Source organism: Echiichthys vipera (assembly GCF_963691815.1).
Source record: "Echiichthys vipera genome assembly, chromosome: 8".
NCBI lineage: Eukaryota > Metazoa > Chordata > Actinopteri > Perciformes > Trachinidae > Echiichthys > Echiichthys vipera.
The window spans coordinates 30,848,130-30,874,309 of NC_139833.1; the positions used below are offsets into that span (position 1 = coordinate 30,848,130).

Genomic DNA, 26,180 nt, shown 5'->3' on the forward strand with positions numbered 1-26,180 from the left:
CTGGGTGATCAGAGACAGCTTTATGTGATTATGGAGGGGGGAGGGGTTGATTAGATTGAGGGTTGGATGAAGAGTAGAAGATAGAAAGGACTGAGAAAGAGCCGAAGGATGGGCTACATGAAACAGAGAGAAAATGAAAGGCTGAAAGTAGAATGGGAGGGGAGCAGAGGAAGCTGGGTGAACAGCTGCATACGGGCTATTTATTCCACCAGTGGAAAGTTTCCTGGTGATAAGTCAAGTGGAAATGATAAGCTACACTGCATAGCAAATTCCACCTATCTTTCCTCCAATTCCTCTCTCCAGCCACCCTTCCATTTGACCATGTGCCTCACTTCCACTGGATTAAACGAGAAAGACTCCTGAGGGTGTGTGTGTGTGTGTGTGTGTGTGTGTGTGTGTGTGTGTGTGTGTGTGTGTGTGTGTGTGTGTGTGTGTGTGTGTGTGTGTGTGTGTGTGTGTGTGTGTGTGTGTGTGTGTGTGTGTGTGTGTGTGTGTGTGTGTGTGTGTGTGTGTGTGTGTGTGTGTGTGTGTGTGTGTGTGTGTGTGTGTGTGTGTCTGCTTGCTTGCCTCTCTTGGCAGTGCTCCTGCTCATGTCATCCAATGCTCCTACCTGGGAAGGAGACAGACGGGAGGCCTAAGACCCTTAAAAACCCTCTAAACACTGGTGCCTTGATGAGGCCATGAAAAACAGCTGTGCTTGTTTTCGGCTGCTTCCCTCTCCCATCATCATGACCAAGTGGAAAAATGGGATAATGGAAGTGGTGTAAAACGGCATTGAGTTAATTCATGTGTCTCTGTAAATTCCAGTCAAGTGTTTGAAGGCTGCAGTGCACCAGAGAGCTGAGGAGTCTTGGATTTATGTGGCTAGCACAAAGAAAATATTCTCTTCTGCTATTCCGCAGTGTCACGTTAGGATGTTACAGTGAGACAGCCAGTAATTGTGTGTGTGCATATATGTGAGTATAAGACATGGAGAAAGAGATTGAGACTGGAGCCAGCTGGTTTTTAACAGGTCCTTGCATGCAAAGCTGAGTGATTAGAAGAGGAGAAAAAGTTCAAAGTGAGTTATGAGACATGGTGCCATGCAGTATTCCATGGGTTGGATCTTGCTCAGTGGGGCACTGATGAAGCCTTTCTTTTCTTAAAACCCTCAAATGTATTGTGTCCAGTTTATGGTGGGTTTCCAAACGACTAGAGTATGTTTTAAAGAGCAAGGGCCACATCCAACACTGAATGGTTTGAATTTGGGTCTTGGGTTTAAGATAGTTTAGGAGGGCCTGCTTTAGCACTGAAGAAGACTTAACAGTCTTTCACTAGATTTGTAATCATAAAAAGTAGATATAAAATATGTACTTAAAAATCAAAACAAAACAAACACAACACTAATACAAACACACAGGACTTCATCAGGGAGAGTGTATGTACTACTCAATATACTTCTGTCGCCGTAGCTTTGTTTTTTCTCGACACTAAACTCCTGTTTTTATTGCCCGCCCAAAAGCATCACTCTACTACTTCCTGCCCTGTTTATTCATCACTCAGCACTTCATAGATATAGATAGTCATTATAAGCACCAGAGAGACTGCTTTGAAACTATCTATAGAGTTAGTTGCTGTTTTTTAAAAATACTAGTGTATCTCTTTTCTTCACACTTTCTTATCTCTTGTCCTTTTCTTTCCCTCACTTTCTTCCTTTCTATCTCTCTCCACAGCTGAGCTGAATATGGAGCTATCGCGCCCTCTGAAAATCAACCCCACGCTGGCCAAGCTGGAGCAGTCCAAAGCTTACCTGAACAAAGTCCTGCCAAACTACACATGGGATACCTCTAGCAAACAACCGTCTACTTCCTCCACCCCTCACTCCTCCCCTGTGAAGACACTGCCCAGGGCTTTTGCTTCTCTTTCAGAGCCACGTCATCAGGCCTCTGCTCTGGGTAAAGAAAGCAGTGTCAGGGCCCTGGCGTTGTCCTTCCACAAGGTCTCTGTCCACACAACCCAGATTGTAGTCGTCATGGAGACAGAGGCCCATCCAATGAAGCCCAGCGTGACAGTCGCTGTATCGGCCATGACAGGAAGTCTGAACATGAAGTCAGGGCCAAGGATAGAAGGTGAGTAAAATAAAAACATCTATCATCTTTTGCAGAAACTAAAAAATAACATGTGGGCACAGGGGAAGTACAAGGAACACAAAGACCATCGAAAACGTTTTATATTAGACTTAGCTCAGTAAACGACCCATGTTGTTTCACTCTAGAGTAACAAGGGCCTGGACCTTAAATGACTTACGTTATATGAGTTTTTCTTAATGTGAAATGAAAAAAATCAAACCAATGATGTGATCCATCTTATTCTGCTCTATTGCAAAACATTGCCACTTGTTTCAAGAAACAGGTGGAGCTACATTGGAAACAACTGTAATGACTTCACCCCATTTGGCAGATTTGGTCATCTTTTAAAGAAACCACAATTTTAAGACTCTGTAATGCTCCACACTATATGTAGATGTTTTTTTTTTGTGGTGTGTCTTTTGCCCCGTACCCAAGTGTGTGCCAACACGAACTACTCCTGGCCCTTTGAAAATAAAGTGTCATTGTGGACATTATGTAACCAGGCAAATTTTGATTTAGAGCTATGCCCAGTGCACCACACTTATATTTGTTATTTATTCAGATAAATATGTGTAAGGAATGTAGCTAAAGTGTTATAAGATGTTCCCTCAGGAATGTGTTTATTATTGAAGAGAGTAAGTGTAGATTCAGCCTGAATATAAATTGATCAGTAACTCACTGCACAGCAATTAGTCAAAGTTTCCACTTCCCACCCTTGTTTGTTGAAGAATATGCATTTTTGGATGATTTGACACTGTTATTCACTCACACTTTGAACCTAATACTAGTATTGCTTTCAATATGATTTGGAATATTGCCGTTTTTTTACACATGCAAAGCCTTCATCCGCCAAAAAAAGGTTTGTCAGTAAACTGTAAAGTGAGATGTTTGTGTTAGTCTTGGATCTTAAGTTGTTGTGAGACTGTGTGTGTATTTGATTGCAAGGTTATGTGTGTATCAGGGCCTGAGAGAGAGAAAGATATTTTCATATGCTTGTGTATGAGTGGATGTGAGAGCGAGATGTTTGTTTTGGTGTTCGGACCAAACCCTGCCTTCATGATCCACACTGACTATTATCCAGGAGGCATCACACTGTTTTCACTCTAACAATCAGAACTGCTAATGCTAATTGAAATTAAAAAGCGTCCAGTTCCTCTTTGCCGTTGGGTGTGAGCCGATGCGCTGTAACAGATGATCAGGGGTTTTTTTGGTTTGCTTTTCAGTTTTTGCTATTTTTTTGGCATGGCTTCCAAATTGGTCAGCAGATGGAAACAGAAAGACGAAAGAGAGCGAGGGGCTGACGTGACACATGCAGGAGAAAATAGGGAAGACTCCATTATTTAGTGAGGAGATGATTTGTGCCTCAGTACCGCTGAGCAACACATCCCCTGTTGACGTGGGTTGCAGGGGGACAAGGACAGAGCTGGAACTGGGCTCCCTTAGTGCCTGCATCTGTTTGACAGATGTTGTTATATTGGGTTACTTCAGATAAAATGATTGTCGAAAATGTTAATTAAAACCTCAAACAATTTGCACTTTGTTTACTCAAATCTACATAACTGCACAATGACACAATACTCAGTGCTGCTGCCCTGCTCTGATTTTCACCAGCTTTTCAACTTTCATCCATCTTTGATGTGTTGACTTGGATAAACAGAGTTGAAACTGCGTGTGCAGTGCAATGGAAAAAGAAATCACGTTTAGAGAAGATACTTATATGAAAGCTAATCCCCTCCCACTCACTTTACTTTCAAATGACTCTACTATTTATAGTGATGTCTCTTCCTCTGCAAATAGAAATACTTTTCAAAAGAGATTTGTTCATAGTAGTTCTTTGTTTTGTTTACAGTAAACACAGGAAATGAGGTTTGTGTGCAGTGAACTGTCTTTTCATGGATTCAGTTACCAGCACGTTGAAAGAGAGCCACGGCTTCATTAGACATTATGATTTGACTGGACTCAAATAAAAATGTTGGGATCAGGACCACTGGTGTTTGACATGCATTGGATCATTCATCCCGGGTTTGACTCCAAACCCTTTGAAATACAGTTTGTTGTCACGGCCCAAAAAATATAACATCATGCATGTCTGTTCTGAACAAGACATTATACTAACTGCAATAAAACTAATGCTGTCATCATGTGCAGCAAAGGCTTCATTCAGCTCCTCATATATCATATTTACTGCTCTCTGAAATACCTGAGAGGTTTAAGATCCTGTATGTAGATCTCCATATAAACCCTGATATTTCATCTCTGAGAGCATGTTAAAACATCATGTGTAGTAACACCTCTGAATGTTGCCCGTGGAGGATCACAACATTTACATGGCACCAGATAGAGGATCTTTTTTGCACGAGAAAAGGTATTTTAAAGCAGATGTCAGTGATCCGGCTGAATAACATGTTTGTCTCACCCACTTGTTTCTTTTCTTTCTTGATAACTTTAGTACTCTTACAGATCTTTGTCACAACACACATGGCTATTTTCCCTGTGGGCTTCTTCACATAGTGTTTCCAGATTTGTTGCCATTGAAAGGAGACAAACTGTCTCCAATTACACAGACTGATCACTGGTGACAATAGATGTATCTGCTGACTTTTAGCCTTAGCTGCACCGCCTCCATCACTCAGCACTCGGGCCTCTCCAGTGCGCTCGGTACCCCAGAAAATGGATACCCTGGAATTTTACGAAGATAAAGGTTAGGATTCCCGTTCTGTTAGGTTGAGCGTTTGAGCTGCCACAATAAGTCTGCAGGAATGACCCCCCCGGGAGAGGTTGTACATGAGAGATGTAAGACAGGAGACTACCACTACAGTGTATACCACTACTGTTGCTGCTGTTGATTCTCCGCTGGTCCTCAGTGACACGCTGAGATTGATAGCCCACATCCTGAGCAGACCTCGGGATGATGCCAGTGAAACAGGAAAGGGAGGAAAAGGGAAGGTGAGGGCAGGAGGGTGATGGAGAAGTAGAGGGAGAGAAGTTGAGAAATGTGAGAGGATAGAAGAGAGTCAAATAAAAGAAGCCCTAGGAAATAAACATGATTAGACCATGAGAAAAATGTAGATAAAGCAGAAAGGGGATGCCATTCAAGAAAGGAACTACAGAAAGCGAATGAGTTGAAGTAGAACAGAGGAGAAGATTAGGAAAAGGATGGATTAAGGAAGCAGGAGAGGTAGAGAAAGAAATAAGATATAATACAGGACAAAAGACGGGCAGACTGTGCGAGCAGTAACAGGGGTCGCTTCAGTATATGTCATAACAATCACCCCACCCCAACCTCTCTTCATCAGCATACATCCATAGCTGCAATGGGGTGAAGACCCTGTCCCCCCACCCCATCCATGGAACATCTGGGGCTCTGTACCTGGTCATGGCAGCCCCCCTCTGCCAGGGGACAAGATGGAGAGAGAGGGGATTAGGTTGACAGTGAGGTGTGTTACCAGATCCTGTGTTAATGAAAAGCAAGTGGTAGCCCCGCATTCCTCCCGCCGTACACGGCTCACCACTCCCCAAGGTAGGGGGGCATTTATAGTTCAATGAAAGAAAGGAGGGGGGCAGCCTGAGAGAGAGAACATATGTCTTAAGGTCCATGAAACAAGACCCTCCCTAATCTCTCAGCTCTGCATCAGACTGCCCATAGAGTGCCCCCGATTTCCTAAGAACACACACACATACATATCAACAGACCCTGTTACTAGTGCTCACTTTTTTACATGCATACAACAGACACACACGCGCGCACACAGCGCTTTCTCCTCGGCCCTTTGCCTCTGCGGACCCCCTGCTTCTTCACGGTGATTTACTCCAGCACACTTGTAAAGGACAACTTCTGTTCGCCAAACAAAGTGAAAGCTACCCATTATTTATTTTTCTCCTTTTTTTCAAGTCTTATTTTATTTCCCCGGTCAATCTTTGAGTTACGATCACGTCAGTTTGTTTACTCTCCTGAAAGAAAGCCACTCTTTTCCATTTATCATATTATTTCTGTTTCAATAATCAGGAAGAAGCAAACATGAACAAAGCCAAACATGCCGAGATTTAGATTTGGAAATACACCCTGCTGTGATTTGGCTTAAGTTAACTAATGCAATAACCAGTTTTCAATGCATTAACAACAGCAATATATCACAGAGAAGATATAGGGTAAATGCCCAGCAAGGCATTTGTTAACACATATAGCTGCTGAGTTATATGAAGATGTATTGCAGGACGGTAATCATGAAGTCATGAAGTGTAAGGCAGCTGTGAGATTTTTGTGGTTGAATATCAGAGACAAACAGAAATAAAAGCTTGGAGTCTTTTTTTGAAAAGTAGCCTTGCTTAAATGTTCAAAGATCATATTGTGTTGAACATCGGTGGCTCTCAGCATGGATGGATACTCTAGCTGGGAACTTCTAATCACAACAGCGGTACACATTAGGGCAACAAGTAATTAATTAATTACTTCTCCCCCTCCTCTCAAAAAAGTGTTTTTCCTGAAGCGGGTCTAGCTCACCACAACGCCCCTAGCGAGCAGCCGTTTTTTGGCCCTGTCGCAGAGCAGGGCCGTTTTTCTCTTCTGAGAGAAGCCCGATGGCTGATTGGATGTAGCTCTCGGCAGGATGTGACGTGTGGTAGAACAGACGCCACAACAACACGGCGAAGTAGACACTTTTATCCAGTGGTGTAGAAGAATGCAGCACAGACGATGATCTGTGCACGCACATCTTTGCACGGGCTTGTATTTTAACAAGCCCGTGCAAAGATGTGCGTGCACAGATCATTTTCTGTGCTGCATTCTGAGTGCTACAGCGGGTTGGATTCTGACCTGTAGCCATTTGCTGCATGCTCCCTCTCTCTCTCCTGTTTTCACACACACACACACACATGCACGCACGCATGCACACACACACACACACACACACACACACACCACACTGTACTGCAAGCGGGGTGTCAACACACACTTTTACAGCACCTCGAATCTTTAAGGTAGCCGTTGTGAATCATACGGCCACCTGCAAGTATATTTATCACTTTGAGGAAGAACGGCACACCACTGTATCACTGACCAGCTGATCACTAGCAAACTAACCCCATTCAGAGTGATACATCACCTCCAGAGTCTCCTAAATCCCTCTGGGGCCTTTTTTTTGTAATGGAAACACGGCAAGTGAACGGCCATTTGAGAGGCCACATTTTACCCTAAATGAAACGCACCTACTGAGCGTTAGTTTGCCAGGCTAATGTAACGCACAACATTGGTCAACATTGGTTGCTGCTTCTTTCACTTTTCTGGCTGGGCACTGCAACACATCACACAGACACAAATCATTGGAGCAACCAGAGAGAAAGAGAGCGATTTATTGTTAAATTATATTTGAAAATAACCAAAACCACACAGAGCCTGAAGCTATATAAAAGATGGCCCGTACTCAACCTAAAAACCCGATCATTTGTCAGGACCCATCAGGGTTTAGTTGAGTAACAGAATGGCATACTGTGAAAATTCCAATAGTGGAAAAAGATCTCTCTATTTGCAGCGTTATCTTCCTATGAAGAGAACACATGTAGAGTTGGATATTAAGAAATTTAAACACATCTATCATACGTAATTTGCTGTGTTTGCTCGTGTGTTGCAACTTTCATTGACCCCTTATGAAACTCATCAACACTCATCAGTTACTATGCAACAGCTTGGATGACGCAAAGCTCCCTGCTTCGTGCCATTTTGGCCGACAGCGTCCCCTGCTAAGACACCAGTTTCCTCTAGTGTCCCATAGTGGTCTTGTGGTGAGGGATAGTGTATTTCTGTGGTGAGTGACAGTATATTACTTCTATTACTCTTACCATCCCAAACAGTCTTCTGGGACCTTAGCTAGTTAGATAATGACTCCTCTAGGTTTCTGCTAATTGATACCAGTGCATCCCGGGGAATAAATCAGCCAGGCAGTGGTCAGATAATGGCTGCCAGGGAGAAACCGACACGGTAAATCATGTCTCAGATCCTATCTAATCTCACCCAAGCCTGTGCCAGAAATGTATTTCACTTTAGGAAGATTTCCCTCCATCCTATTCCCCACCAACTACTTTGTTTCCTGAGTGTTGTAAGTTGTACATTAGCCTCTGGAGGATGTGCCTGTGCGCACTGGTTTACTGGCAGGTCTACTGTGAGAGCAGGAGATATATGCAGGTGTACGTTTGTGTGTGCAGATCTGTGTGTGATCAAAGAATTCTGTTTTACAGCATTTGGACATACAGTAGTTCCATTATTTAAGCTCACTTACTCATACAGTGACTAAACCCCATGGATTATACTTTTCTCTCCATTTATCTTATTACATACAAGGTATGTGTATGTGTGTAATACTGTCTGTACATATTGGTACATTTGCATGTTTCTTTCCTAATTTTATATGAGTTTGTGTATTTGGGGAAGGTGCTCCTCACTAAGGTGACAATGCATCAGCCTCTACTTACCAGTTGTGAAATTTTTTTAAAAAAAAAGGCTGTTTTTAGTATTGTGACAGGTATATATGACTATCTGTCTGTCTGTGTGTCTGTCTCTGGACATTTTGTTACCATGACAACATTGCAGCTGTTTAAGATTCCGTCATGAAACATTACAGGTGTGTAAAATGAAGGCCAACTCCAAAAATGGGTATGTTCAGAGCAAAGGGGCCAGAAGGAAGTCGCAAGATGGTCTCGTAAGTCGCATTGAGCTGTATTGAGTGGTGATTGAATGATGCCTGTCTTTCCCCTGGCCTCCATTATTTATTATAAATGCTGCTCCTATATTATTTTATTCTCTCTCTTTTATCTGTGTCCATGTTATTTTGGCCTCTATTTACCCCGCATTACCCCTTACTTTTTGTGGCTCTACCCATCATCTGTAAATGTTTTACATACTCCATTTAGGCGAACACCGGCACCCCGGTTCCCAGCTCTTTCTTTCCCCTTAACAGTCCCAACGCTCCTCCCTTCTTATGTACCTCACAGCTCAGCAGTGTAATGTCTCTGGGCTGTCTGCTGACGCATCTCTGAAACACACCTAAATGGCAGTACTATGGTCATAGAAGGCAAAAGCAGGGATGGAGAAATGTGCCTCTGACTGTTATTCAGCCTAGATGGAAGAATGGTATTGGAGATGAAGAAAGAAAGGGATTCCCCCTCATTAAAACCACTCCCAATTAGGGTGATTATTAAGGGTGCTGGCTGCGCTGCTGGCTTTAGAACCAGGATGCTGCGGTCAGCTGGGCTGTAAATGACGCATGGAGAGACAGGAGAGAATGCTTTGATACACATTATGTGCAACTGCAAATGTGTATGTGGGTGTATTTGTTTGCACTTATTCACCTGGGTGTGCATGATTGTGCGTCTGCATTTTCATGTGTGCATACTTTTTTTTCTGTAAGTGTGCTTTACTCTTCTTTTTCTTCATGTGTGAATGAAAGATCCACCATTAAACAGGCCAGTTTGGGAGTTCCCTTGTGCTGTCTAATAAATCCTAATCGTGAAAATAAACCTGATGTCCACAGATCAGAGAGTAATCTCAAACAGCTCTCTCTGCGCTGCAACACCAGAAGATATTAGCAGGTAAACTGCCGACTTGTATCAACAATGTCTTTCCTGAGAGAAATGAGTCATCCCTGTATAATATTTCCCCCAGAACAACTTATACAAGAGAAACTCTCTTTCACTGGAACCCCCACTGTTGTGTTATTGTGCTCTAATGCTGAATAAGATGGTCCTTAGTCAGTTTACCAAGCCTGGAAAGATGTCAGGTTGCTTGTGTGTCATATCAAATCCTAGCTTACTCTCTCACCTTCTAGTTCTGTGTCTGCCTCCCTCCCTCCAGGTCTATATCTATTTATCTCTTCATTCATCACCTCCTCCCCAACTCCTTTCATATGCCTTTCCATCTCTTCCACCTTTCCCGTTTTACCCCAAATTAACCCGACCACACTGTGATCATAGCCTTTCCTCAAAGGAATCAAATGTGAATAGGGAGAGATTTATTTTTAAAGCATTACATGGAATTGCATAATTTGTGAAACTGGGGTGTCAGGTATTTTATCAACAGAAAATAACAAAACAATAGTTTAGAACTGTGTGTCAAGTTCTACTAGTCATAAATCTGTAATAAAAATTCAGTAATAAAGTAATTAAAAATTAGGCTTAGGAAATGATAATGAGTTTATGATGCCCTTTCCCATGCAACTCGACGGTGAGCACTTGTGTTCTATAAACTGCTCAGAAACCCCCTAATTATCAATATCCATGGGAAAGCCATCCACCTGAATGACTTGTAGGTCTCTAGTTTGTGGTTGTACAGTATCAGTTGGTCTCATTGTATCTATGAGTCTAAGCTTTCCAGTCAGACGCCCTTTATGCAATTCTGTTTATGGACCCCAGTATGCAGAAATATTACAAAACATTATTTTAGAATGGCCCAAATAGCATATTTGTACTTCAGGAGGAAAACTGCATGTTTTAGACCTTGAATTAGCATAAAGTGGACATGTTTGTAAAGGGGAGATTCCCATTTTCTTTTAGATATCTTAAGGTTATAGGTCAAGAGACCCCTTTGAAAATGGCCAATCCCTTTTTTCGCTCCCTTTTGTAGACTCAATGTGGTATTTGTTTAGAGAGTTATTTACTTAGCTTGTTATGGTCAGTACCAATGGATTCCTTAGATTGTCTAGATAGCCTTGTCTTTAAAACTGAGTCATCTACTGCCTCTAAAAACACAAAGTCATCCAACCATCGTATGTAGAGTTGTTAAAGGAAAGGCCAGGGTTTATTTCCATCATCTGTTGACCATTAGTTTACTGATGTTATATAATATGTTCTGGGTGGTAATTCTCAGTTTTACAAATGGTTACCCCTGTTGTGTTGGAGAGATGCCACTGCTTATTGCTTTTATTGGTTTTGTTACAAAATGTTTTTCAACATTATTCAACATTATTATTAAATAACAGGAAGTATAATACTTAACCGACAGTTAGGGATTGAAACAGGTATGTCACCACTTTCAATTGCTTTGTCAAACCTACAGCCAGACTGGGGTGAGAATTTCTTAACATTAAAATGTATTTTTAAAGAGCCACTTCTCAGGGTATTATTAGTCATCTAGGGTTGGGATTTCTAAATGGGTTGTTGCTGCTGCTGCTGTAGCTTTAACTGACCAGATCAGCCTTCCCATGTCAACGACTGGTAAAAGGGGTCTCAATACACTGATTTATGGGACCACAAGATAAAGTTCAGGACAGGTTGTGACCAGTGACACATCTCTGTTTGGATGGAAAGGACGGAGACACAGCCCTTATTAAGTTGGGGCTTTTGCTACTTTTGATTCTTTTTTCGTGATAAGTGGGTGTTTGGCTCCTTTGTCTGGGTCACATCAGGGTGTTCTCACTGTCATTTTGTCTGCTAAACCTTTTTCTTGACCAAATCACAGTAACACTGCGTTTGAACTTGAAACTATACAGGTTGCAATTGTTGTAACCATGACTGCAGAACACCTCTGTTCAACGAGACATTTAGGAATCACATCTGCTCTTCTTATTAACTGATGGGTGTATGTTGTATGTTTTTAGCCTCAGACCTAAATACAATTCTAATCACTCTGACAACATGAACCCAGTCTAATTAATGTCTTCCTCTAGTACATACATGTCCACCGAAGGAAGAGTTGTTTATTTTTAATGGTCATCGGTCCATGAAATCAGAAGCATAAAGGCAGGGGCATACAGTTAGCACATAATTGTTAAAGAGGAAAATCATGCCCCTCTTTCAAAGGCAAGTGTTTATGTTAATAACATCAAATGAGTACAATAGATTATATGCCAGTTATGTGGTTGATGTAATTGTACTGTTTACACTGTCTTGCTACTTTCATATCACATAGGCAGACTGTTGTAGTTGAACTTGGTGAGGCAAGCATTCATGCAAGTGGATTTTGAGGTTGAATTGTTTATGTGTTTCAGTTTCATCTGGCCTGGTTGCACTTGTATCAATGAACTGTGTTAGTTTTTATATATAATTAGAGATATCCATATTTTACTTTGAAACTTGTATTTATTTCAGATATTTTCCTGTCTATTTGAACCCTCTTTTCTCTTTTTTTCCAGTGTATAATCAATAAATTAGAAAAAAAATTTCCTCACATTTTTTTTGACGTATTATTTACCTGCTGTTTCCCTTCTGTGGTTCCACCCTGTGCTCTACATGCCATTCATTGCTACTCCTTTTGTCTTCCCAGATGCAGTTCAGACTGCCTCTATGCATCTGGAGCTGCAAGATTTGTTGGTGAGAACAGGGCTGAAAGACCGGAGCCGTCTCCTGCTGGGGCCGTTTTCTTGCAGCACCTCCCTGGAGGCTCGGTGGTGTCGGCACAGCGGCAGCCCTGGACCCGACCCCGTCACCCCTAAACTGCTGCTGGACCTGAAGGGAGGCCTGCTGCAGGTTTGTACACCTGTGACATCAATTCAGCATCCTCAGTCGTAAGATTTATTACCAGCACAGGTATAGACTCTAGAGGTCAGGGTCAGATCAGCACCTCTACACCTGGTTAGAATCGAATGTCTTGTTCAAGGACACTTAAACCCGAAGGGCTTGACAAAGGCTCCGACCACGAGGCAGTGCTGCGGCCCACTTAGAGATCACCTCGCCTTGAGTGTATTTTGTTTTCCTAATGAATCCTTCTAGCATTCATAAGCTGACACCCACAGGGACAGCTCATCACTCCTCTTGAATCTGCTCTTCCTCTTCAACTCTGCTTCTGTCCTCTTTGCAGCATAAATGACGAGAGTAAGAATAGCATGCTGTAATTCCACTGTAGATTTGAGTCACATCTGCTGTTTAAGTGATGGAATATTATAAGACTATTTTTTTTGGGGGGGGGGGGTTATATCTTATATGTGCCTTTTTTTCCTGTGTGAAGTTACATAATGCCCACACTGAAAAGTCCCTTTTCAATGTGACTAGCTGAACGCATTATTACTAATGTATTATTCCACTTTACTTCTTCAAGGGGAACCCCCTGACCCTCCCCCATTTTCAATGGTTCCCTTAATGCTTTTATTGCGTGCCCATTAACAGAAACATGACTCGTAACTCAACACTTAATACGCAATCATACATTTCCCACTGTAAATATTGGCGTTTGTGGTGTTTTAATCAAGTGCTGTTCAAAAACCACCGGAATTCATTCCGATCCCTTCTTCTGGTGCTCTCTTTCCAAAAACCTGGGGAAAAAAATCCCCCAATTTTCCTGTTTTTAGAGTTTAGTCATAGCCCACCCTTGCAAGTGAGTAGCAGGCAGGCAGCTCCATGTGTGAAGAGTTTTTGACTCAGAGATTCCTGGTCTTTAGTCCAAACCCCAGGCAGGCTTTGATGGAGCATGGGAAGGGGAATGCCGCGGGTAAGTAAGGAGGATGTGAGGTTGTGTTGGACTTGTTAGAAAGGATGTGAATGGGTGATGACGAGGGTAACCCTGACTGTTTCTTTTCCTGTTTTCGAGAAGAATGTTAAATAATTGTATGTATAATCAACGTAGGTATGCATGCATCAGCTGTGAGTCTGTGTCACTGTCTAACTTTTTCACAGTCTGTTTTCTTATTCAGTTTTTCTTGCAATCCTTATACCCTACATCTTGACATCCTTGTTGGTCTTTCTCCTCTCATTCCCCATCTCACACTCATCACTTGGTTTTCCCTCACAACCACCTCACCGTCTCTGCTCTCTCGACAGGTCTTCTGGGGCCAGGAACATCTAAGCTGCCTAAAGCTGGTGGAGGAGCACCTACAGTTGTACCTAAACCTCCAGAAAAGTTCAGATTCAACTGATAGTTCCAAGGGCAAGGCCTTCCATACCCAGCCACCTCCTTCTCCAGGCTCCCCCTCTCCTCGGACAGAGCACAGCTCAGATGACCTGCGTACAGGGCATTTTCAATACATCCAGGACTCAGGTGAATGTTTTTATAGTTCATACTGACCTCATGTTGAGGGGCTGATAGTTTAGACTGTCTTAAATGCAGTTAAAGTGAGACTACTACAGGTTTTAGTAGCTTGCAACCCGATTCTAAATTAGAGGACAATTTTTCAATACTTGATATATTATTTAGTACTGTTTTTTTTATTGTTCAAAATTTGATAGAATATCCGCTATTGCCATACCACTGCTGTACTAGCACGTTTTTTTGAAGGCCAAAGGGATGACCCTCTCAGCAATCAGAGAGAGGTTGGGCGTTCCAAGAACTGAACCCTAAGTGTGTAAAGAAGTCCGTTATATTTGGAGGAGGAAGTGTCATAGTTTGGGGGATGTTTTCTGCAGCAGGAGTTGGGCCTCCTTGGGCCTCTCCACTGCAATTGTCTCCCAATCAGCTGCAATCAGCGACAATGCCCCCTGTCCCACTGTAAAACAGGTGGAGCAGTTCTTTGAAGCTGAGAATACTGTAAACAATGAAATAAGTCCAGATCTAAACCCCATAGAGAACCTGTGGAAAATCCTTGGTGACAAAGTAATGTGTAAGAAACCCACTCCAGTTAGTGAACTGTGGAAGAGACTGAGTCAGAATCGACCAAGATCAAACCAGAGCAGTGTGAGAAGCTAGTGATGTCCTGTGGGTGCAGATGTGCTGAAGTCATTGAAAGCTGTGGCCTCTACACTTCCTGTTTTAATCCTAGAGAAGAAACTGTTTTTTATTTTTACTAAATAAAGGTTTTTGTTGAAGAGCCTTGGTTATTTAAAAGAAAAAAACATGCTAGTTCAGCAGTGGTAAAGGAACAGCGGATATTCTATCAAATTCTGAACAATACAAAATAACAGTATTTCAGAATATATCAAGAATTAATACTTTGTTCTCTAATTTTGATCACCACACTGGCTGTACAAAAGACTGACTGCATGTGAACTACAGATGATGAAGGGAAGTGAGGGTTTGGGTGGAGATCAGCTATGTGAATAAATGTTAAACTAAACTAAACTAAACACAAGTGGCTCTCGGCCACTTTCATTTTGTCAAATTAGTTCTCAGAGGAAAAAAGATTGGAGACCCCGCTCTAAATCCTTATTTCAAGTGACATGATTGCTTTGCAGAACTTTTCAATTCTCAGAACAGCACCTCAGTACAGTTGGTGTTCAGTGGCAACCCAGACTCCCAAAGATTGCTAACTGTTTGCTTTATCGGCCAGCATTCATAGCAGTAGTCATAGGCTCAAGTCCCAAGATTAAGAGTAAAATAATATTACCTGTCCATATATTTTTCCTACTACTTGATGGGTTTTTCAAAATGGATAGGACAGTGGTAAGCACTGGACTCTGAAACCATGGGATGAACAGCAACCATCATCATTTATAAACTCATATAACCTTTGTGCCAAAGTGAGATGTCACTTAAGATACACATTGCTTTAAATCAAAGTCAGATCAAAGTCCTCTGGGGAAAGAAGTTTCATCGGACATGTCTGCCTGGTTCCACTCTGAGTAAAATGCTGTTTATTCCCTCTCTTTGTGCTTTGTGTGTGCTGTCCTCCTCGTGCACACACGCAAACACACACACACACACACACACACACACACACACACACACACACACACACACACACACAGCTACATTATACACAGAGGATCAAACTTCTCTCTGGCTGTAGACCAGCCGTCCACTCTGTCAGCTGTGGTTGAGTCTTTGTTTGTTGCACTGTTCCACTGGTCTTTGATGCATTTAATATGCTGGCTGAAGCAGGAGAACGTACAGTAGTGAACTAGAACAGAGAGCACAATCTGTCTGCAACATGTCGTCAACAGTGGAGAAAACCGGGCCCCTGAGTACAGAGAACAGCGAGTGGCCCCCAGGGACCTGACACAGAGACAGATGGGATGGATGGACAGAGGAGGAGATGAAAGATGGATGAAGAGAAGGGCAGAGGGGTTCTCTGTCCCTGTCTCTCACTTTTCCTGAGTTCAAGCTCACTTGAATGAAAGCAAAACCTCATGAAATGTTTTGTCTTTCATCCACCCTTCATGCTACAGAACAATCCCCTGTCCACCTCTGTCCAAAGGGAAACATTTGCCACAGACAGATTCCACTGCCCCTGAAATGTGTTTTCTGGAAAGAGACTCTCAGTGTTTGTACCTCCAGGGGCCAAACAAAGCAGCAGTTCTCTGCTTGACTGTTTTTTTCAAATAAACATTTTTCCAAAGGACTTGAATTCCAAACAGCAGCCACGACTTAAGTCAAACACCACTCAGACATTTAGATCCAGTGTTATCCAGCTTTTGCAGGTGCTTGGCATGGTTCAATCAATGGCTGTTTACTCAATAGCAAAAATGTTTACCCAGCCACTTTGTTTATATACGGCTTTTTACGCATATAAACATTCTGAAAGCGTGGAAACATCGACAGTACTCTTTTAGGAGGAGATATTGTTGTTTTGGAGGGTACGGATTCCATAGTAGAAATCACATCACAGAAACCAACGATGAATGCTTGTCAAAGTAAGGTTGTTGTTTGTTTGTTTTTTTTGTTGTTTTTGCCACATTCTGTGAATTTCATAATGTGAAAAGTGATACACAGTAAGGCAGCCCACATTAGAACATATCAGAATCTTCATCACATTTTTTCAACCTGTTTCTTTTTTCTCTCAAGCATCTGCAGATGTTCAAGGAGGTCAGTTAAGCTTTAAAAAGGCTTTTGTTCAGAAATCTTGTGTAGTAGTTGGTTTTTATGATGAGCGCAGTGAGTGTAGTGCAGTAAACTAGTAATCTACTGTATCTTAAAAAATAAAATCCATGGACTCTTCCAGTTTCTCCTCTGCTTTCTGTCACATCATCTTTTATCTGACAATCAACATGCTTTATCTTTTTTCCCTCTTTTCTCTGTTTCCTTTCAGCTATCTCTCCTCACCTCATTTTCTTATTCTCCTAGCCCCACACCATATGTTTTCCCTCTTATTTTATGTGTTTCTGTAAAGCACAGCCTAAGCCTAGCTGTTAGATCATTGACAGATTAAAGTGAAGTAATTCCAATATTTTTGTTAATTCTTCTTTTCTGGCAGCTTCCCAGAGACTGCCAGGACCTCATGAGGTGGTGTTCTACAGCGAGACAGAGGATAGCCCGGGGGTGATGCTGTGGAGGTACTCTGAACCCCGCGTCCTTACCTTCGTCAGGATAACTCCTGTCCCTTTCAACACCACAGAGGACCCTGAGATCAGCACTGCAGACCTGGGGGACGCCCTGCAGGTAGGGACCATGACATGTTATACTCTTAAGACATACCAAACACACTACATGTGTTCTCTCTTCTCTTTATTCTCCTCCATCTCATGAACACACAGAATATTGTGAATAAATATGGAAACGCCAAGGAAGAAAGGACTGGGTAATGTGTTAAGCAACCAAATGTTTGCTTCTTCACTTATCATCAGGATGTGTTGTGGCCTATGAGAGTGCTTCTATTATAATAAAAAAAAGGTAAAAGAGGCATAAACAGAGGAAAGAATCCACACACCTCTCTCACTGCTCCCTGTTTAATATCACCTGCCTTGAAAGAGAAATAAACTGTCTTAGAGTTGGGCTGCCGGCATTCTAATTCCCATGACATGAGTCATGAGAACTTCCATACTCTAGGTGTTATTGAATGACAGAGACCCCTGCTGTCCCTCCAAACATGTAATACATGGTCAGACAGCTGTGGAAGTCATCTTGCAGGCTCTGGTGTGAACAGCCAGGTGTCTCCAACTCCAGATGAGGTTATAATTTGGCAGGCTGTAGCAGCTACTGAGTCTACAGGGCCTCAGTGGGGGACAGAACATCCCACTTTTCCTCCTATCACTCATCCTCCGCCTTTCTATCCCCCACCTCACTTTCCAGCTTATCATTCTGGGAGGCAAGCCGGCTCCCAAAAAACTTATTTTCGCATCCTCCTCTGTAATTTTTCTTTTTTCCTGGAGCAGAAATATGCTATTTTAAGGTCAAATCCCCTGACACTGTTATAGCTACAGTCACTCTGTGTCTTATTTATTGACCATACAATTAGGAATGGAATTTCTGATAATACAATATGTAAAACAAGTTTTTGTCGTCCTGTTAGTTAAGCCTAACCCAGGCATGTTCCTGAACCAATCGATTGTTTCTGTCCTTTACTGCTTATATAAAATTTCACAGCTTGTATTATTTTAATTTTTGTTGTTTTTGTGGTTTCAGATTCAATTCTATGTTTTAAAATGTTACAGAGAAGCAGAAGCTGAGAAGAAGCTCTCTTGCAACTGATGTAACTGTGAAACAGTATGGTTAAAAAAATCGAATGAAATAAGATGATGTAATAAATTCACACATATGGCTCTTACATTACATTATTGCAATAACTGGTAAAATACCTCATAAATGTTGCATGGTTGCTCAACTGATAGTACTGGTAAGACGATAACAAACAAACGGTTCTTTTGAACGGCTCTTTGGTATGAACCAAGGGATCGGAGCCTTCAGTGACAGTGACAGCAGCAGGATGCACAGACCACCACACTGAGAACACACCTAACGTTTTTTTAATGACACTTTTATCCAACATGTGTGACAGACCGATGTGCATGCACAATGCCTGATAACAGATGAATAATAATTACTGCCCCCTCAAAAAAAGTACTAAAAACAGAACCATGAGCTAGACTTTTGAACGGCTCTCAGAAAGCAACAGAGCCATGAGATCTAGCTCCAATCACTAACTGCTAGAGCATACGCACCATACACAGTCCGGGTTGTGTTTCAACGGCCAGGGTTCCACTCTGACCCGACACTCTTTGCTGGATGTCGTCCCCTCTCTCTCTCTCGCTCTCTCTCTCCCCCCTTTCCTGATGATCTTAAGCTGTACTGTGAAGTGAAGGCAAAAAAAATCTTTAAAACAATAAATATTTCACAAGTGGTATTACCTCTAAAATATTGAATTCACTAAAATTAAGTTTTGTTATTTTCTTAAACTTGACCCATTGCTAATGATATATCGTATTCGTCACAAATTAATGGTGTAATCACATGTTACTATATTATCCTGGAATGAATGACGGTAGGGAGTTTTATTCCATTCCATACGTCTTTTTAATTATATTTTTTAAGCCTTGGGGTTACGTTACCTTCTCTCTTCCTTTCCTTTCTGCTTCTTTACTCCATCTGCAGCAGAAGTTTCTCATCTCCCCATATCCTCCCTTTATCTCTCAGATTCTTTCCTGGACTCCCACAATCATTTCACCTACACTGCAGATGTTTTCTTCTGTCTGTTTATGTCGGTCCACAAGAGAAAAGATATTGGAAGGTGCTGCAGATGTCTGGCTTCCCATCGAGGCCCCACAGCTGTAAAGTCTGTAATGAGCAAAACTCCAAAGCCTCTAGCTGATTGACCACATATTGAGTTACAGTAGAGAACGGAGGGAGCTGATGTGCGTGGAGGAGGGGGTGTAAGAGGAAAGGGCCGTGATAGACCAAGTTGGAATAGAGAGAGGTTGGTTAATGGGAGCAGATTGACAGGAAGGAGGAGTGGAAAGAGAGAGGGATGAACAGAGATGGAGTGAGAGGAGGGTCAAGAAGGGCAGTGATAGATGATCACAGATGGAGGTTGTGTGTTCTGCCTCTGTGTGAAAATACACACTTTCTCTAGTCCAGTGGAGAGAGATGATTCTTCACCAGCCGATGAAACGAGTTGCAGATGAAGTCCCGCCAGGAGACGCAACAAGCTGGACGACATATTCCAGCATGTCATATTCACATGATTCAAACATATACTATTTATAATGTGTCAGACATTTGGACAGTGGTGTGTAAAATGTCAGGGGGGAGATAGTTGGGTGCTTGCACTGATTCCTGCATCTGTAGTTTTATCTATGTTTGTTCATGGATGCCTGTGACTATGGACATATTCGTCAGAGTGTGTTTTACACAGCAGAAGATGTGGAACCAGCAGTTGATGAACATGTGGTTTCCACATCTTCTGCTCCACTCCTCATGTCATCTGGCATGGTCCTGTCTCTTCTGTTAAAAGGAATCAGGTGACGAGGGAAGTGGTGAAAAGAGAAGGTTCCACAGAGCTCTGACTGTTACTAAAAGAACTTCATGTAGGGATGAGAGGCAGGGGGGTGAGATAATCTGTCTGTAGAGTAAAGCAATAGATGCTAAGTATTTAAAAGGGAGCCATTCATACTGACAGATAACCAGAACTCTTCAACAGGGGGTCCTCAGACTTTCTACAAGGGGGGCGCTAATTATTGTTTGAAAGGTTTTTTTTTCCAAAGTTAAAAATATGTCTGGATATGTACATGAACCCAACATATTATACGCAAAGATACATTTTTCAATTCAATCAAAAACAACAATAAACATTTAATCTACAAAACCTTGCTGTGAGCCATCCATTATCAAGCTCAAGGATTCACTGTGCCTTCCACATGTATGTTTAACATTAAAACATGATTTATAAATACAGTATATTCATTTGTCAATAGTGATTATTTAAAGTTGTACTCCGTAAGATTTTCATCTATTTAATTGTCTTTTAAGTTCCTATCCATCACAGAGTGAGTTAAAACAATGATGATTAATCATGTGACCCACTAATGAAAGCACTTGTTGCCTCTTTGCTGATTATTACAATATCTCTGTCTGTGGAGACATTCCTGCTCTTGATGTAAATACGCCGCCATGTTAGTGACTCTGCTGACAGTGGATGGTCTGTCGGCCCAGATCGTCACTAATGTTATGCTGCGTTCACTTGTAATCGGAAATCAGGAACCTCAACTACCTCAAAGTCAGGCTTGTAGTAAAGTGTTATAGGTGTGTGTGTGTGTGTGTGTGTGTGTGTGTGTGTGTGTGTGTGTGTGTGTGTGTGTGTGTGTGTGTGTGTGTGTGTGTGTGTGTGTGTGTGTGTGTGTGTGTGTGTGTGTGTGTGTGTGTGTGTGTGTGTGTGTGTGTGTGTGTGTGTGTGTGTGTGTGTGTGTGTGTGTGTGTGTGTGTGCGTGCGTGCGTGCGTGCGTGCGTGCGTGCGTGCGTGTGTGCCTGTGGATTTACGAGGGGAAAATATTGGGGACAGACGTGAATGTGTGTCAATAAAGTTTACAAAAGAGCAAGATAAATAAATAGTCAACACACATAGTGAGCATGAACGTGACAAGATGGAGGCTCTGAAAGAACAGGCTCAACAGAAGTTACATCTTACTGCCACAGAGGCCGCTAGAAACAAGATATCTCAATTCTAATGGAGTACAACTTTAAATAGCGTTCTAGGATTCACCATATAAAGTACTCTGTTCTCTGTATGTTATTGTTGGCCCAGTGTAAACTGCAACTTAATTACGTACGTAGAAGGGGTTCCCTGCTCCATCTCTCTTTCAGCTAAGGAGTCCTTGGCCTAAGAAATGTTGAAGACCCCTGGTGTAAAGAGTTGCAGACCCAGAGAAATGCATGTGCACTCATAGAAAACACTGTACAGGAGTGAGTCTCCTAATTGTGCTGCTTGTGTTTCTGTGACAGCCATGTAAATGCTGTGGCCAGGCCCTGCAGCAGACACGTCTGTAACAGGACACTTGAACAGCTATGGCAGTGAGAATGTTAACAAAAGTATTGTTGGTAATGAGAAACATCATTTACAAAGCGTAGTTGCTAAACTGGTTTAAATTCATTGTTGAAAGCTACTGTGATGCATTTTGTTAACACTGCTAAAAACAGTATCCTGTATTATGGACTTTTTGAAAGGAGTGATTGTAAAGTAATTATGAGACATTGGATCAGTTTAATGATATGTAATCCGGGCCTTCTCACCTCGTTTTTTGTCCAAACAAAGCACAGAGCAGTAAGCCAGTTGTGTGAGAGGCAAGGGTGTGTGTGTGTGTGAGTGTGTGAGTGTGTGAGTGTGTGAGTGTGTGTGTGTGTTTGTGTGTGTGTGTGTGTGTGTGTGTGTGTGTGTGTGTGTGTGTGTGTGTGTGTGTGTGTGTGTGTGTGTGTGTGTGTGTGTGTGTGTGTGTGTGTGTGTGTGTGTGTGTGTGTGCGCGTGTGTTTTAACTTGGTCAACAGCCAGAGTCGTCCCTGATTTAATTGATTTCCTCTGGCAGACACTAATTATTGTTTCCTAGCTACAAAACTTTTACAAGTCTTTATTAATTATTTTTTTTTATTCCTCTCCTAAGTTCAGCGACAGAGAAAGGAAATGCAGCCATAAAAATCCAAAAAACACTAATGGCTCAGTTTCAGTTCCAAAGGAATTTCATTTACTTTACATCTAGACTGTGTAGAGAGAGAGAGAGGGAGAGAGAGCAGGAAAGAGAAAGAAGGCAGTCATAATTTCTCAGGCCTCTAAAATTACCATGTGGCCACACGGAGATGGAGGCTGATAGATTTTGAGAAATGGAAAGTGAGAGGCATAGGGGAAGAAAATTAAATAAGGTGAACAGAGAGAATGATATTTAGCATTGAACGGTCTTGTCATCCCTCTCTATCGTTTCGGCAGTAATGTTTTTTTCCAATTCGAGGCTGTTTACCAGCAGGTGGATGGAAGGATTGCTTGAGGTTACCAAAATAAAAGTGGCTTTTCTCCACATTTTCCTCCATCTCCTCATTCTATTCCTCCTCCTCTTCTCTCTCTTCTCCTTGCTTTTGTCACACTCCCCCTCCTCCCTGTCTCCACCCCCCCGGGGGGGGGGGGGGGGGGTTCTTGCTCTGAGCCTTGCTGCTCCCTTGTCCCCAGAGCAGATCATATTAACATTTTATAAAATCAAGATTTCCTGCATTTAAATAGTTGTGGTTTCCCAACTGGTTCCAGTATCTCGGAGGGGGAATTCAAACCTCCTTCCATTACTCAAAGTCAAAACGCTGCCTGCACTGTTTTTACATACAGTAGAAGGGGAACAATGTCAGAGTGATTGGGGGGAGCTTAGAAACGACAGATCCCTGACAGAGCATCCACAGGTTCCCGCCTGTAGAGGGCCCAAGTGATGAAGGGATAGACGGAGAGAGGAAGGTGACTCATTTTCACCTTCCCACTGCCGTGTGGTCCAGATCTCTGAATCATAAGCAGGTGTCCTTACTGCTCTTTTCCCATCCCTCTCACTGGTCTTTCCCTCCTTCTGCCTCTCTGTGGGGTTCTGAAGCCTGAGAAACAGGGAGGAAACACAGGAGCTATGATTCAGTCTGACCCCAGCTCAGGGGAGCAGGAGGAGGAGATACAGTGTGTTAAAGTAGAGAGCAACAACTTGTGTTCAGCCTCAACTTTAGTCAAACAAAAGTAACACATTCTGTTGTCACCTACTTAGCTTTTCTCAGTATGCAAATGTATAAATTTGATCATCCACTCGCTGTTTGGGCAGCTGCCAAAAATGGCTCCGACAAACATCGCACCATCTGCTCCCCTGCTGTTGCTTTCGTGCATGACACTGTGGAATAGTGTCTCAGCAGGGTCTTTCATCTCTCAGCAGGGCTCTGTGCTGCCATTATGGCCCTGCTAGCCTGTGACCGATACCATAAAAGTTCTGTGGCCTGAGATGAACCACCAACCTTCAGCCATAACCACTTCTGCATCTGTTGTTTCTGTCATTGTTGTTATTATGAGAAACACGGCCCATTTTATTGATGCACACTTTATTTCCCCTTAGTGAAAAAATGCAACCTTTGTTAGGGAGTTAGAATCTGGGGGGAGTCAGTGGATATTTCACTTCAGAGCGGCCCATTGAACCAGAAAGAGCAAGAGTGTATTTTAGCCAAGATAACTATTATTTTAGTGGGACAGTGCACAACCAGACCTGCATTAGTCACAGCTAATGCACTATAAAAATAAAAGACTGTCCATGTGGTTAATTTGATCTGCAGTTTTTACACCTCATCCACCAAAACTTCAGTCCCACTTTTTAAAAGTTTGGCATAATGGAGGAAAAACAACAAAAAAAAGTTGAGCGTGAAGATCTCAGCATGGGCTTATTCCTGATTTTCCACACTGATTAATGTTAACCTATATTAGCCCACCTGAGACAGCATAGCGGGAGTCACTTTCAGAACAATTTTCATTACATCTCCTGAGTAAACATTTGCTCAAGCTGATGTCAATTCAATTTGTCTGCCGGCTGATAAGAGGTAGCTAGCAGTGGAATTTTTAGACATATAAGCATCAGTGAAATAACAGAAGACCTAATAGCACTGTTGATATTGTTAATAAAAGTAATGGCAGACAAGTCTGTGGATGTCAGCAGCCACAGCCTCAGAGGGAGCTTAGGGAGTCTTCAGTTGCAGAGATCACACCTGGCCTGGGTTGATCATGGAAATTGAAATCATTTCTTTATATTGTGTATTTACTTTAGTTTGCCTACCTTTAGTTAACCTTTTGAAAGACCATGATTGGTCAATCTGTCCCAGAAAAGTAACTTCATGCAGAATATTTTGTGGTTTGGCAGGAACGCGGGTGGGTAACAGGGATGGAAATCAGATCTGTATACAGTGCTGCCAACAGTCCTGGTTTCAAATATATTTGTAAATTGTTTTGAATATTGAAACTACTTGAAAAGTTAGCTTTCCAGGCATTTGAACCACGTCCAAGATGGAACCTTGACTCAAAAATTAAGATACCATTTAAGATAACCCTTTGGCTGATATTTTGCCCTGAGGTGTGGCTGCAAGGCCTACTTTGTGTTGCGCTTTAGGAAATCACAGATCGGACCCTTCCAGCCAAGAGAATGTCAGCTATTCAGGGTTACATGTTGTTTATCAGATAAGGTACACACACAATCAGGCAGCGGAAACTGACGCTGCCCAGACTGTATCATGCACTCACATACATACGCACACCTGTGTATACACATATGTATACACGCATATTGTCTTTCACACGTACAATTAGACAAAGTCTTCCTCTTGGACACATATACACAATCCATTTGACATATACACAGGTGCCTTCTCCTCCCAAAAGCCATTGCCAGACGTAGACTCCACATAGCTGAAAATGCATTTCAGTTTGGTTTTTTTCTTTTTCCATCAGCCCTACAACATTTTTGAGCTGGTTATCAATTTCATCTCCACTCTCCTCCAAGGCCAGGGCTACAAGTCAAAGGGAACATGACGCAAATTCAACCATGCAAATGTATTCCACTGTACCATATACCTCACATATTCATTTCTGTATGCTGTCATGTGTATAGAATATCACAGGTGAAGAAAAAACACCCTCTGTGTTTTAGCAACGCAGTTCTGGGAACTCTCTGCAGAGATTCAGTGAGTTTCCGCTCCGGTGGCTCAGCGTTGGGGTTGCGGGTGCACCACTCTGTCAGGTACAATTATAAGAAGTTGATTCCAGGAAAACCTGTGTGGCATTTCATACATGATGTAAGCTACAGTTACCTCATGCATTCCTCCATAACGGTACAGCCCCACACATATGAATGCACACATACACACACATTTTGTGAACACAAAGCTTTTAACAGACCCACACACACCAACTTGATGACAGTTGTTCCATGAGTTTGGCGAGTCCATGGAGCTCTGTACCTCTGGTAAACAATTTGATCGTCACAGACACATGGGCAAAGACAAATGCACTCGCTCACGCATATGCACCGCACACACGCATCTAACTGCCTGGCATCCTTCAGTTGTGCTGCTAAAAGCTCGCTGCCACCACTGATCCATCAGTGGCTGAGTTGTGCAGGTGGTCGAGGGAACCTGAGAACCTGGTTTAGTTTACACAGGAGCACCAGACACATTAATTCTAATTTTGGCAAACTATGAGAGTAATGAATTGAGCACTACCAGTCACCACATAACGTGTGAACCCTCTCATAAACTGATTGTTATTCAGTGTGAGAAACCACTCAAGGACTTCAATGCCATTGGGTCTTATTGGTATTGTAGCATACAGTTTCCCCGTTTTGAGTTATGCTGTGGTCACGCAGTGTTGTTATGGAGACGAGTTATCATCTTGGTGGTCTGCGGTTAAAGTGTTGTCATTTTTCCTGACTAGATGAGAAATTAAAGATTGGTACAATTCAAGGTTGTAATACAGACACCATAGAAATCACTTGCTCAATCCTTCTCCGGGGCAGGGATTCCCCTTGTCTTAA

The 26,180-nt window shown here is 42.3% G+C and overlaps 1 protein-coding gene across 3 annotated transcripts in view; it reads left to right on the forward strand.

The window, feature by feature from the left end:
* The window catches only part of vps13b (vacuolar protein sorting 13 homolog B), a 387,717-nt gene that overhangs the window by 284,372 nt on the left and 77,165 nt on the right, over nt 1-26,180 (forward strand). For all 3 annotated transcript variants that reach the window (XM_083918688.1, XM_083918687.1, XM_083918689.1), the window contains exons 38-41: nt 1,713-2,108; nt 12,358-12,560; nt 13,848-14,064; nt 17,153-17,337. In XM_083918688.1, the coding sequence (XP_083774814.1) occupies nt 1,713-2,108; nt 12,358-12,560; nt 13,848-14,064; nt 17,153-17,337 (1,001 nt within the window). The remainder of the gene's footprint in view (nt 1-1,712; nt 2,109-12,357; nt 12,561-13,847; nt 14,065-17,152; nt 17,338-26,180) is intronic.